Genomic DNA, 14,646 nt, shown 5'->3' on the forward strand with positions numbered 1-14,646 from the left:
AAATCTGGCCCCAGGGCGCTCAGCGGGTAAGTGAGGGCACAGGCTTGGAAGCCGGGCAGCAGGCTTCAAGGCCCGTAGCTGCACCGGGAAGCCCCGTGTGTCCCTCGAGGAGCGAGGCATGTTCCGTGCCAGGGCTGACATTCTTCAGGCTCACACGGCCTCCTCTCCAGCTGAATGGAAAACATTTGCAGAAAAGATCATCTGAATCCCGTCAGCCCGCTGGCCCGGCTGAAGGAAGGCAGGGAGCGAAGCCGAGAGAGTTAGCCGAGGACACTCGCTCAGCCCAGCAGCGGTGGGGCAGCCACCTCCACGGCCATGGCCCCAGGTTCATCCGTCGCTGCCACCCTGTCCAGCAGGAGACTGGCGGGGCTGGAAGCTGGGCAGGGGGAACTTGATGAAGCGCCACTCTAGCCCCCGGGGGCAGCCTCTCAGCGGCGCCCTCACCTTGCCCTGGGCTCCGTGGCTGGCACCCTGGGCTGCGCCAGCCACCCAGTCAGGGCTCCAAGTCACAGGCTTTTCCAAAGGGCATTCGAGCTGCCCAGGTGAGATGAACTGGGAACACAGACACACATCTCTTTCCGGGAATCTCTGCCTTGCCACCCAAACACTCAGTCTGCTCCGGGGCTTCTCCAAGAGAAGAAGCTTGGAAAGGAGCAGAGGGGAAGCAGGTCAGCTGTCCTGGGAGCATATCCTTGAGGGCCAGCCCCGGGCCGCAGGAGCAGAACGCCCCAGCCCCACCACAGCTTCTGTGCATGCTCTCTGCATTGCCTCCTGGGGTCTTTTCAGAAACAACGACATTTCCTCTTACGAACAAAGGCCATTCTTACTGTTTCACTTGCTTCCAAAACAATGTTCCCACGAGAGAGTTACATGGGATGCTGGATACACAGATGGCGCAACTGACAACTGTCCTCACCTTTTCAAAAGCTAGTTTGTCCAGCCACCAAGGCCTCGCCCTCAAGGCTCAAAGGGAGAGCTTCAGAGGACTTTTAAAGCTCCTTGTGTGCCTATGTCAAGCCCTGCAGGGAGACACCCTGTGGGTTTTGGCGCCTGCCCGGCCCACATCCAGAACACCTGCATTTCCCTGGGAGCGCCGTGCTCATGCGTGCCCGAGGCCTCACCACCCAGCTTGCCTCCTGTCCCCTCTTGGCCATCTGGCCAATGCACGCGGGTCCCTCATGTCACAGATGGGCCATATTCCCCTGAGGAGCTTTCCCTGCCCTTCTACGGTGAGTTTGGGGGAGGCTTCCCCCACTGCAGCCTGGAATTCAATTGGGTAAGTAGCTCATCACCTCAAATTTGTCTTCCTGTGACTTTCTCCTGACTCAGACGTGGGCTCCTGTCTTTGCGACCAAGGCCTCTAACCCCCAACAAAGTGCCGTTTAGGGAAGGTAAGTAAATGTAAGGTGCATTACCCACCGAGCAGCTTGCATTGAGCTAAACTGGAGGGAAGATGACCTGCTCTGCCTTAAGACACCTCTCTGCACTTGCCCGCCTCGAACTCACTGTCGGTCTCCACGCACTACCACCAGGGGCTAGTTCTGAAGCCAGAGGGAGGGTCACACGAGCTCCACGCTCACGGGACAGCCTTTCTCCACTCCTCCGCCTTGCCCCACTCATGCCATGCCAGGCAGAACTCTTGCCAATATTGAATGCTGCTGCTGTTCTGTACCTCAGGGCCTTTGCACATGCAAACTCCTCCCTCTGGAAAGACTTTCTGAAACTTGCCCTTTTAACAAACTCCTGTCATTTCAAACTCACTGATTTTTGTTAACAGCCTCCTCTGGAGCAACATTAGCAAAGAACATGGAATAGTCCATCAGACATACAATGCACCCAAGACAGGCCCGTGAGATTTCAGAGGTCACCTTGATATTCATGCCAGACCCACTGACCAGCACCCACCGGGACCCCCTCCCGCAGCAGGCTCTGGTTGTGGCGCTTCTCCACACATTTGGGAACCAAGGCTGAGGGATGAGGACTTCCAGACAGGCTAGGAGCTGAATATCTATCTCTGTTACCTTTCCAGAAGCTCGAACCAAAGTCTCAGTTTCCTCACTTGAAAAACAGATCTTCCTACCATCTGACTTTCTTGTGAGCATGAAATGACCTATGAAATGTTTGTTATTTAATAGATAAGTCCTTTACTCCTGGAGAGAAAGTACATAAAGACGAGCATTTACACAGGCATGGCGTGCACGCGCGTGCGCACGCACACACACACATACACACACACTCCATGTCAGAATCACAGCAACACGGCAATACCCTAAAGGCAGAATTATACCCACCCACTGATTGGCGTGAAAGGCGCACACTCAAACGCTGCCTTCCCAATTTGGGAATTCTAAGCACAGATGGGATGTCAGCTCCAACTTCTCTCCAGTTTCCAAGTCACACTTGTCAAAGGCACATTTAAAAATACTGTCACTTCTAATTCTGCCTTGGAAGCATCTACTCAATGCATATACTTGGGCTTATGTAGGTGGGGGGTAATACTCTATTTTTTTTTCTTTTGTTGGTAATTCAAATCTCGGTGATACAAATGTTTAGCAAAATATGGAAGCGCTGTGCAATCACAAGAAGAGGTTTATACTTTTACTTATTCATATCTCCTTAAGATGCTTCTGACATTTAATATCAAAGCACTCTTCACCCGTAAATAAAGTAGGTGATATTTTTCATAAAAGTACTTATGCACGACATGTATGTGATGGAAAAAGCATTGCAATTCCCTGCTGGTAAGTGTAACTAGGCGCTATTGTGGCCATACTAATCTAGAGGCTTCAAATACCAATGTCTTAAACTGAGTCGTTCTACCTTAGAGAATGTGCTCCAGAACATAACTGGATGTTGGCAAGAGCTTAATATGCCAAAATATTCACTGTGGCACTTTCATAGTGAGGAAGAGTCACAATCAAAAGTCCAGCAGTAGGGGCCTCCCTGGTGGCTCAGAGGGTTAAGTCTCAGCACTATGAAGCTATCTGCAAGCCACTGCAGCATGATTTTGATTCCCAGCCAGGGAACTGACCTACATGGTGCAGCAGACCTTTCCTGTCTCGCCTGCTGCTCCCCTCAGCAGTGTATTTCAGTACATCCACCTGTTCTGCTCTCCACTTGGTCTCTGATGAATCCCCTCACCCCCACACCTCTGGCCTACAACCCAGCTCTTGTATGCAAAAATAAATAAAATCTTAAAAAAAGACACCAATGTCCAGCAGTAGAGGAAGAGCTGGTGAACTTCCTGTGTCTGCCCGGTCAATGACATGACCAATAATACCAATAACTGTCACCAATAACACTGCTGTGTCTCTACCTGCTTCTCCATCACCAAACTGTGAGCATGGTGTGAGCAGGAAGGCAGACTGATGGGTGGATGAAGGAATGAATGAACACAGGCATTACCCACGAATGCCTGATTTAATGAGATCTAGAACAACTTGGAAATAGACACCATGCCACGAGAGGTATAAATTACAGCAATAACACTCTAGAAACTACACTACCTCAGACCTAACAGAGAAACCCAAGGTGATGAGAAGGAAAGAAACCAACTAACATGGAGTAATGTTAAAAATAACTGTGTGGTGTTTCCTTCTGAGTTTCTGCATTGAGTTTTCTGCAGCTAACAAGTCATAAAATAGGACCTGTCTCTTGAGGTTTGTGTGAAGAGCAAATGCTTACTTAGCACAGTGCTTAGGACAAAATGAAGGCTTTGTTATATATTGACACATTTCTAAAAATATGGCATCAGTGCTTTTCATGAAATGTGAGATCTGTCTTCTCCCCACCACAAAACCCTAACTAACGGAGTGAAGAAAAAAAAAGTCTAAATCCTCAAAGACAGCAAAAGCAAACAATGGGGAATGAGCAAAGGGCCGCAGGTGAGGGATTTCAATGAATCCTCAGAGAAGTCCACGGGCTGGCACTCCCAGCCACAGCCTGGGCTTGAGATGACTCCTCCTGCATGAGCTGTTATCTGTCCCTTTGGCCAGGGCCGCAATGACAGATGTCTAGAGACCTTCAGACATCATGTCACAGCGCAGGAATAAGGGACGCCTGGTTCTCGGCTGAGCACAGCTGGAGCCCAGGCTGAGCCTCTTGCTTCCTGACTCAGAGAAATCAGGAAGGGGGCCTGCATGGAGGCCTGCCACTCCCACCTCACCTGCCCAGGGTGCCCTGCACCCACCTCCCCAGCCTTCCTGAGGCAGGTGTGCAATCGATGGGCTCCTGAGTGGATGAAGGTGAGCTGAGGCTAGGAGGAAAGGAGAAAGCAAGCGTGGAGGGAGGGTAGAGAGGAGGGGCGCTCTCACCAGGAGCTGGGATTACGAGGAACTTACCTTTCTCCGGGAGGGTGGGCAGAGCCACCGAGGGGCAAAAACTGGGAGCACCACTCTGAGCAACTGAAAGAAAGGACAAGGCAGCTTTGATTACCCCAAGATCATTGAGTCCTGAAGGTGTTGACAGGTGCAATTTGGGGATCATGAAATTGGACTTGGAGGGGGGCAGACCCACCAAGCTGGACGCCCGGCAGCACCGAGGATGGGTCGGGATGTGAGAGGCTGTGCTGCAGTAACAAATGCAGCATCTCAGTGACCGAAAACAACCACAAAGGTCACTTCACCCTTCAACCATTTGTCCACCGCAAGCGGGTCTTTGCCGGGGTGAGGACACAAAGTTCTAGCATGTTCCAGAGACCTGCAGCGAACCACACCAATGGCCACCACCATCACCTCCTGACTCTGGGAACTGAGCAAAGCCCCTCACCTTTCTGGGCCTCGGTTTGCACATTTGTGAAATGGGGATAAGAAAACCCACCTCAAGAACTGCTATGAGGCTAATAGGAGATAAAGCAAAGCTTTGGCATAAGGTTATAAGCATAATCCCAAGCTCGACAGAGGGCAGCTATTAGTGCCAGGCAGCATGGCAGGTGGAAGGCCCAGACTTTGAGAGCACAGAGACCTGGACTCCGCCCTCAAATGCCACTGAGTACACTGTGTTGATGGCCTGTTATCTGACCTCCCAAACCCGCCTCTGCACAGGTACCATGAGGACGAGTAGTCGAATGAAGGGGTGACGCACGCATGTGCTTATCTCCTCCCTTGTTCTGCCCTTACCACACAGATCCAATCTTCAAAGCCTCAGGAGCACACACAGAACCTCCCCATCGCCCAGCTGTTCAAGGGTCAAGGGCAGAGCCCTAGGGTCAGTGGCCCAGGGCAAGACTGGCTTGGCCGCCTTCCTCTGTGTGACCTTGAGCAAGTTTAACTTCGGTTAAACTATCCTGGCCTCGGCTTCCTTGTCTGCAAAGTGGAGCCTGACCCAAGACTTTCCATGGAGGCACATAAGGACAGGAGACAAGGGCAATGTCAAGGTGAATAAGGGCAGCATTTACTCGGGGCTTACTGTCTGCCCAAAGCTTTGCATGAACCAGCTCATCTAACCTCACCACCCTGAGGCAGAACTATGCAAAGCTCTGGGCAGGCAAGTTCCATGCTGGGCCCCAAAGCGCCTGCTTGGGTTGCCTCATACCCTGCCCCTCCCTCGCCTTCCTCACTCTGGCTGAATATGACAAGCCCAGCTTCTCTGAGTTCTAGAACCTTCAGTTGTGTGTGTCTTTCCTGGGGCTCCACCTGCCTGGAGACACCTGCTCGATCATTCCACCGCCCTGGCTCCCGATATCCGCAGACACACTACTTCCCTGCAGGACCTGGGGACACGCCGCACCCAGCCCCAACCCCAGAGTGCCTGCCCCAGGCCAGCGTGGAGAGACAGAGATTTGGCATTTCTAACAAGTTCCCAGGTGCTGATGGCCCCACGGGTCCAGGGGCCCACTCTGAGGAGTGCTGAGCTCACACTACATTCTGTCAAGGTAACAGGTAACTCTTGTCAAGGTAACTCTGTCAAGTCAGAGTCACCTCCTGGCCCACTGGTTTCTCTGCACCAGCCTGGCACTTGGCACCTGCTGGTTTGCTGAGATCTCTGTCACCCTTGAAAGAGAGTGGTTCTCAGAGAAAGATCCTGCCAGCAGAGGAGCAGTCTTCAGAGGGCAAGTTAAGTCATCCATGGGTATCAAGGGCATTCAATGTCCCGGCCCCCAGGCCTGGGAATTCTACCTCTGGAGAGGCATCTTGAAATTCAAAGCCAGGTCAGATTTACACTACACTGATGGGACCCTGGAAAGGGTCCCTGATGGGGACCCTTTATCTACACTGATGGGACCCTGGAAAGTAGAGAAATGTCTCTGGCTGTGAGAACAGTCAGGATACACCGTCATCCCAGGGAGAGTCCAGGTGCAGCTCGCCCCCCACCCCAGAGCACTTGGCCCCATCCCCGCTGGTTTCACCCAGCCTGTTTCTCACCCACTTCAGTGGACACAACTAGCCTTTCAGGGGAGTCTTCTTCATTGTATAGGAATAGCTGAACCCTGCGAGTTCTCAGCCCCCTGGGGCACTGAAACCACAACACCCCATTCCCTGGGAGGCCAGAGCCTCCCTTGGGGGATCTCCTACTTGCATTCTTACTGTGTCACCTTGAACCAGTGGCCCAGCGGGTTCACACTTGTTCAACAAATAAATGCCATGCGCTCTGCTCCCCCAACTACTCTCAGGACCACCGAGTCTGGTGGCTTGAAAGTGGCCATGCGGGAGCATGAACACCCTGGTAAGTGGGAGCCACTACCAAACACGGTGCCCTCACCTTGCCAGCACAGCCCCCAACGGGGTTGTTTGGGAGCTGAGTAAGGCAGTATCTGTGGTGCGCTAGCCCAGGCTGGAGCCAGCTGTGCAGTCATGGAGGCAGCTGTCTCAGGGGTGAGACGCTGCTGCAGCACAGGATGGGGCACTGGGCGACCTCCCTAATGTGGTCACCAGGCGCCACCAAGGGAGCCCACCACTTCCTGTCCAGCTTCTGTTCCCGTATCTGTGCCTAGAATAGCTACAAGGTTCAAGTGCACTTGCTTTGCAGAAGAGAGGAATCTTGAGGCTTCGGTGGACATTTTTAGAAACCACATTTGACACTTTGTAAACTAGGCAAAGCCCCTGCCCCACTTGCAGGCACGCAGCGCAGGGGAGAGAAAACCCAGCAGGCTCTTCAGGAAGGAGGTGTCCGCTCAGCAGATGCCTGCCCCTTCCAGGAACTTGCCTCTGGGTGGTGCTCGGCCACACCTGGGCATGGGCCCCTGCACCCACCCTGAAGTCAAGAACACTTCCTCCCTGGGTCCCACTGCCAGGAAGGGGCTGCAGCAGCCTCATTTGCATTCAGAGTGGCAGCCCTAGCCTCTCAGTTCTGTGCTGAGACACAAGGAATTTCCTAGTGATTTGCAGCCAAAAGGCCAGAAAGTGCATTGCTGGGGGCTCTCCAGGATCCCCTCTTGGCACTTGCTGCTCTGGGTTTGTGCCCTTCCTCCCGGATTCTAGCAGATTCACTTTACAGGTGAACATGCAATGGCCCTTGTGCGGGCATCTGAGCAGGTGTCTGGCCCACCTGCCTCCTCTCCCCACACCCCACTCTCTGAGCTTTCCCTGGAGTGCACTGGGCATCAGTCCTTGGAGAATGGAACCCCTGCTCTTGCTGAGCTCCAGAAGCCCCCAGGCACCCCTACAGCAACACAGGCCATTGCACTGAGTGGCCCTCTGGGCACAGAGTAAGTGTCTCCTCTGGAGGGGGCAGGAGCAGGCCCAAGCTCACAGGCATTTATGAGTACAAGGGAAAGGGCTTTCCAGTGGTTTCTGGAAAGAAATTCTTCTTAAGAGGGGTTCTTGTCTTTCACTGCTGCCTCCCAGCTGGGCTCACCCTTTGCACAGGCCCTTCTAGCTCTCCTGCCTGCACAGAGTTTGGCCCTGGCAGGAGCTGGATGACCATGACTTCCTCACCCTTTCCCCAGAGGGAGTTCTCCAGAAACTGGACCAGGGCTCTCTTCTGGCATCTGGCCCTTGGCCTGTAGTGGGGTCAGCGGCCCACTACCTGGATTAAGTGACAAGTGAGAGAACGAGTAGAAACACATCTGCTGGTCTCCCCCGTGGGCACTGGCACTCTAACTATACTCGGAGGCACCTCCCCCCACCCCCACAGCCTCAACGGAGCTGTCACCTTCTCTGCCCCACCTTCCCGCTGGCTGAGACTTCCAGTCTCAGCTGGGCCAGAGGCCCCCTGCAATTGAAAGCTTGAAGTCCCTGGAGGGGACTGGTGATGACAGTGAGAAGCTGAAGAGGTTATTGATGCATTCCGTAAGCACAGCCTGAGGTCACGCTGGCCAACCTTCCTGTTTATCAACAGATGCCAATATATTTCTTTACTGCTTGAGCTGAATCAGTTTCTGTTGCTGGCACCCGACAGAGCCTGGCTGACCCGCCTCCCAGCACAAGAACAGCCCAGCAAAGACACCGTGTAGCCGTTCGGGGCAGGAACTCACCAGGCTTCTGGTACCATCCAAAGGGATAGGTGCGGGCTTCAGTGTCGGGGGAGCTGCAGTCCAGCAGGCGCCAGGCGCCTCTGTTCTCCTCACTGCACGTCTGATACCCCAAGTTGTTCAGAGTTAGGCATGTCACCTCTCCCCCTGGAGCAAAAAGGTCAGCAGGATGAGGAAAGTGGCCAGGGTGGAAGATTCCAGATGAGCGAGGGAGACAGAGATCTCATTGGGACACGTCACCATAGCCAGGTGTGTGTTCAGCCACTGAGGAAAAGCCTGGTACCCTGGGGAGCAGGGATGGTGGCAGCTACTACCTTACTGAGCACCCACAGGTGCCCAGGGCGGTGCTGGGCTCTGCCTGCATTCTACTGCTTGGCCCCTACACAGCCCTATGAGGAGGGTCGCCTTGTGTCCCCGTGCAGAGGAGGAAACTGAGGCTCAGAGATTGAGTGACTTGTCCAGGATCACTCCAGTGGACCTGAATCAAGAACTAAATTCAAACCATGTGGATGGAGCCAAAGTTCACCCACATCAAATGCCGGAACACGGCTGGAAAGGAGAGCAGGAGACAGTCACACCCCAGCCCGATGAAGCGCTGGTGAGGCGACAGGCCCGGGGCGTGCGTCTTCAGGGCACTTCCACCTTGCGCAAGGGGATGGCTCCTCCCACCAACCATGAGGAAGGCTGGGACTGGACAACACCGTGGACATGAGGGGCTTTCTGGATGGCGCCCTATGCGCAGAGGGCCCCGCCCTTACCTTTCAGCTGGGAGACATTGAGGAAGCCGAAGCCGGTGCAGCACGGGTCCAGGTCACACAACCGCTCGCACTCGAAGAACCTGGAGCAGGAAGTGGAAGAGCAAAGCCAGGTGTTCCAGGTGGCCCAAGAGCAAAGCCAGGCGTTCACGGTGGCCCAAGAGCAAAGCCAGGCGTTCATGGGTGGCCCACCTACTGGGCGGGCTGAACCGCCACCTGATCTGGGGCCTGTTTCCTCCCCAACCTCCTACATGGGGTGCCTGGGCCAGTCTTCAGGGGTGGATTCCCAGCTTGAGGTTCTTTCCAAAACCCAGATTCTCCCGTCTCAGGACAGCTGCCTCGCCCTTCTTCACGCGTCTGCTTACTCAGCAGATCTGCTGTGCCTGTGACGGGCCGGGGTCAGAGCCAGGCCACCCCAGGGCTGACTGTGCTGACATTCCCGTCAGGCGGGGAGAAAGCCCCAGCTCTGGACTGTGGGGAAAGGGAAGGGTGGGCCGGGTGTCTCCAGGGGCGGGGGTTCCAGTCCAAGCGACCCGCACAGGTGCCTGCCCGGGGCCAGGGCGCTGAGCCTGTGCTCCCCAGCCTCTCCTTCCGTGCCTTCCCCTGGGCCCTCACGCGCAGAGTGAGCCTCTGCTTCCTGGGACCCGGCGCTGGGCTCTCACTCAGGACCTACTTTGCTCAAGAACTTGCTGGATCTCCCTCTCAGCTTCAAGGACCAGTCCTGGCAGGAGTAACTTGGTGGCTCCAAACCAGTCCCCCAGGCTCTGCCCTAAGACCCCCGCGCTGGCCACTCAGTTGGGTTCTGGGCACTTGTTCTGATGCCTGAGAGTTCCCTGGAGGCTGCATTTTCTTAGAGGTGTGGGGACCCCTCTTTGTTCTTGCTGTTCCCCTTCCCATCTTAGGAGCCCCAGAAGCCAAGTCACGTCCGGGGAATACAGCCTCCCTGTCTCAGGCAGCTGCTGCGGGGCTGGCCGCCACTCAGCCCAGATCCTGGAGACCACCTTCCCATTTTTCCCTGTCTCAGAGTCCAGCCACCCGCCATTTCTTTCCCTTTCTTGGGGTCCATTGCTAAGCCTCACCCTGACAAGTGTGCTGCCCCACTGAACTCCCTCTGCTGAGCCCAGACACAAGCTCTGCACCCCCAACCCTGGCACCCCAGCACCAGGGTCAGGCTGATCCCTGGGTATGCCCCTCAGTTTCATCCCTGCCCCTCAGCACAGGCACCCAGCGAGACCTCAAGACAGACTGTTCTATACCATCGTTTTATCTGCACTTTCAAAAGCAGATTTTATATGCCAGCAGCATGCCAGCTTCGCAAATCAATCCCATTTCCTAGATCAGTAGTTCCTGCCCCTGTGCCTCTTGAATTCTACAGGATGGGAATTCAGATTGTTGAGCCACAGCCCAGGAAATGCTGTTTCAGCAGATCCTGGGATGGGGCTTGGAAAGAAGCTCCTGGAGGCTGGCGGAGGGTCCACAGACTAGAGAGAAGCATCACCTTCACCTACACAACTAAATAACAGCTTGCTGGACATAACATTAAGAATGGACATTTTTAAAGTAATAAATAAAAAAGCTTATATGTATATGATCCCCTTAGAAGCTCCAGTGGTTGCCCAGATTCTGCACCAACACAGACACGCCTTGCTGTCAAGCTCGCTGTGCTGGGTGATCACCTTATTCCTGGGGGAGACATGGCTCTATGCTCCCCTTTGGCATTGGCTGAGTCAGGGCCTAGTGCTGTGTTTAGTGTCAGTAACCCACTTAGCACCCTCCTTAGCAGCACTTACCTCCCACCCCCTTGTATATCCTTTACATTGGGTTCTACAATTCTTTATGCTTTTGAGTTTAACTGATAATATGGCGCCTCCTTTTGGGGGCAGAAGGCCCTTCACGGTGAACATTAGCAGGGTGGGGGCAGTGAAAGGAAGTGGCTTACCCGTTGGAAATGGATTTGTTGGACATGGACACTTTGCTTCTAATGGAAACCCCTGTCAGCTTTCGGAACGGCAGGCGGGTATAAAAGTTGTCCACTTTCTCCTTCAGTACAACTACACAGGAGAAAAAACACATTATTTAGAGATATCTAGAAAATCTGGAAACAAAGGTGAAAAACCAGGTTGAAAGCTTCTGGTTAAAGAAGGCATGTGCAATTCACATATTTATTTTCTGTCCCTACCCCTAACCTCATTAATAGCAGGTACATACACCCACAAGAATGAGGGGGAAGGAAGGGAAATTAGAAAGCACAAAGAGGAAAAAAAGTAACTTAATAAACCAAAAAAAGCTTAATCCTCAACTTCTCTGTGGGAGAAAAGCAAGAATAATCCAAAACGCCTTCTGGAATCCCTAACAGTTTAAGAACCGGAGACACCAGGATGAAGGTGGCCATTTCCAGAATTGACTAGAAGTGTCCCCCAGAAGCAATTAGGTATCCAGTTTCCTCCTCTGCTTGCTCAGCTAACAGCTGCCCTGCTCCCACCACAGAAGGCGGAGCTGTGCTTGCGAGAGGGGGTGGAGTGTGGGGCTCCTGGGGATTCCTTCAAGTCAACCCACATGAAGATGAAGATGAGACTCTTCATCTTCCAGCTTTGTTTGGCACCCAAAGCACTGCTCCCGGGTCAGACCTAACGAGATTCCTTGGGAGGAAGGGCCTAGAAACACTGCATGAGGAATGCCCCAAAGGCAGGAGATTGTCCTACCAGAAACCTGACCTCAGCAATTCCCACCACCCCCTGCAGCCTCTGGATCAGCTGCTGAGCCCTCCTGACATCTGTGTGGAAAACCAAAGGCCACACAGTGAATGCAGGACGTGGCACCTTGGAAGACACAGTGCAAGGTGAAAACTACTCCCCCAAATAGCATCATTAATGTCCCTGGCAAGAAGGCCAAGTGCCGTCCTGGCAAAGCAGCCCTGGCTGTTCTGCAGTCTGCAGCTGGCCGGAACCCTGGCTGACAGGAGCCCAGCGGCTTTCCCTGAGGAGTGGCCTCCAGGGCAGGCTTAGTCCCGACAGTCAACCTGATCATTTCTGCCACTTCAGATCTCTACAAGGAGCATGCATACCTTTGTTTTACAAGGAAGCAGCAGTTGACCTGGATATTTCTGAAACCACAGAGCCAGCAGCCCACTGGAAATGCAGTCCACGGAACCCACCAAGCACTCACCTTTCTTCCGGAACAGGGCCTGTGGCCTGTGGGGTAGGACAAGCCTGCAGCCCCTGGCACTGGACTCCATGGCACTGTCACACACCTGGGCCTCGGGATAGAGGGTGCAGGTGAAGTAGAGGGGAGCACTGTCTGTTATCTCCACCAGCTGACAGAAAGTGGGCTCCTGGACACAGCCTAAGGCAGAACAGAGTGGGATGTAAGTTCTTGGGGGGGCCTGCTGGGGAGGCTCTAGGATACCCTGGGAAGAAAGACTGGTGGGGATTCTTCTTAGGCAGGGCACAGGCCTAGTCTGGAAAGTCCAAGAAAAACACTTGTTCTGCTAGCTGGGGAGAGGTCCGCCTGAGAAACAGGGAGTCTGCGGTTCTGCTAAAGGCAGAGATGGTGAGGTGTCAGCAGGAACAGCAGCACAGGAAGTGAGAGGAGATAAGCCTGTCAGATCTACCCAGCATCATCTCAGGGTCAGTCAAATATCTTCAGACCAGAGGCCACAGAAGGGTCCAGACTTTGTGAACCATCTTTCCTGCTCCCACTCCCACATCTGTCTTTGCCACTGGCAGATGTGAGCTCCCTGACAGGAGGAGTTGAGTCATGTTTTTGTTTTCTCATCTCCCAGATCAAACACAAGCCCCAGATGCTCAATAACTTCCTGCTAAGTGATGGACAAATGGATGGACAGACAGACAGACGAAAAGGAGGGTGAAAGGGTAGAGGGATGGGCAGGCATGTTGTTAGGTGGGTGGGTGTGTGAGTATATAAATGGGTGCACAGGGGCCTCCCTGGTGGCGCAAGAGGTTAAGACACAACCTATGAAGCTCTCTGCAGCTACTTCAGCATGAGTTCAATTCCCCCCGCCGGCCAGGGAGAAACCCACGTGGTGCAGCAGACCTCTCCTGACTCACCCGCTGCTCCCCTCAGCAGTGTATTTTGTCAGTCTGCCTGTTCTATTCTCCACTCTGTCTCTGGTGAATCCTCTCAACCCCCCCCCCCCCACATCTGGACTGAACCCCAGCTCTTGTATGCATAAATAAATCTTTAAAAAAATAAATGGGTGCATGGGTGGGTGGATGGATGATGGATGTACAGACAGAGAGGTGGATTGATGGATGATGGAGATGGACGATGCATGGAAGGTTGGATGGAGGGATGGATGGACAGGTGGAGAGATGGATGGGAGGGTGAGTGGATGGATGATGGGTGGATAGGTGGGTGGGTGGAGAGATGAATGGGAGGTTGGGTGGGTGGACAGATGGATGATGGACAGGTGGAGAGATAGGTGGGTGGATGGGCAGTCATGTTGGTAGGGAGGTGGGTGGGTGGATGGATGACAGGATCTGGGGACAGAGTAGATGAACCATGATTTAAGCTTCTTGAAGGCTGGGGCCATGTCCTGTCTTTCTTCCAGGTCACCCATGATGCCCACACAAAGGCAATGGCCAAGCTACACCACAGAGTTTGATCCTATCTGTCTCTCAGGGGCGGTCACAGGGATGCCTGGTGGCAGTGGTGGAAGGGGAAGCCTGTGGACTAAGGATACTTACGAGAGAAGCACCACAGGTTCGCCTGCTGAGATGAAAAGAGGTGCTTGAAGAGCCTGTGCCGCCGGCTTGGCAGGGATCGGTTTCCACTGACAACGGCCTGGGTAAGGTCCACAGGGGAGAAGAGCTCTGTGGTCAAATCTGAAAAAAAGGGAGGACCGTGAATATGACAAAGACACACCCCACTTCAGGCTCCATAAAGAGGTTCCCGAGAGCTGAGGGACCCACAGCTCAGGCCTGGGGTGGGGGCTGGGGGAGCGACATTTCCGCACCTCATGAGGACTCTGACCTTCCAGAGAAACTGACTTAGGGGCCATGAAGCAGTTCATGGAGGGGAGTTGGGCACTGACAGTGTCCCTCAGCTCGGGGCTCTGGAGTGAGGGGCATTCCACCCCACACAGACACCCCCACTTGGCCTTGGCCCTCCCCACAGCCACTGCCCACGCTCCATGCAGCTGCTCAGGATGGCGGAGCTCCTCCCTGGCAAGCGGCCTCGAGGCGGGTAAGGGCTTGTGAGCACCTGGCTGGGCACCAGGCTGGGCTCAGAGACCATCACACCCCTTTGTTTCCCCACCTCCTGTTGCTGGTCTGCCGCTGCACACGCCCCCTCCCCACTGACCTGCGTTGGCACAGGTCACCTCTTTCTATTTTTTAATTTGGTTCTTTTTAAATATAACTTCACTCCTTTGCAGAGGAACTTCTTCATTTATTTCAAGAGGATTGGTAACTGAATGTGAAGCATTTTTTGTTATTTTTGTTTATTTTCCATCACCCCTCA

The 14,646-nt window shown here is 53.9% G+C and overlaps 1 protein-coding gene across 1 annotated transcript in view; it reads right to left on the reverse strand.

Moving 5' to 3' along the window:
- TG (thyroglobulin) overlaps positions 1-14,646 on the reverse strand; it is a gene marked incomplete at its 5' end in the record, with an annotated part of 169,129 nt that overhangs the window by 99,635 nt on the left and 54,848 nt on the right. Inside the window, 6 exons of the mRNA XM_084229744.1 lie at positions 4,341-4,403; positions 8,414-8,557; positions 9,169-9,248; positions 11,105-11,216; positions 12,331-12,507; positions 13,872-14,009. Coding sequence (XP_084085870.1) covers positions 4,341-4,403; positions 8,414-8,557; positions 9,169-9,248; positions 11,105-11,216; positions 12,331-12,507; positions 13,872-14,009 — 714 coding nt within the window. The remainder of the gene's footprint in view (positions 1-4,340; positions 4,404-8,413; positions 8,558-9,168; positions 9,249-11,104; positions 11,217-12,330; positions 12,508-13,871; positions 14,010-14,646) is intronic.

The sequence above is a fragment of the Talpa europaea genome (assembly GCF_964194135.1).
Source record: "Talpa europaea genome assembly, chromosome: 3".
In the NCBI taxonomy this organism is placed as follows: domain Eukaryota; kingdom Metazoa; phylum Chordata; class Mammalia; order Eulipotyphla; family Talpidae; genus Talpa; species Talpa europaea.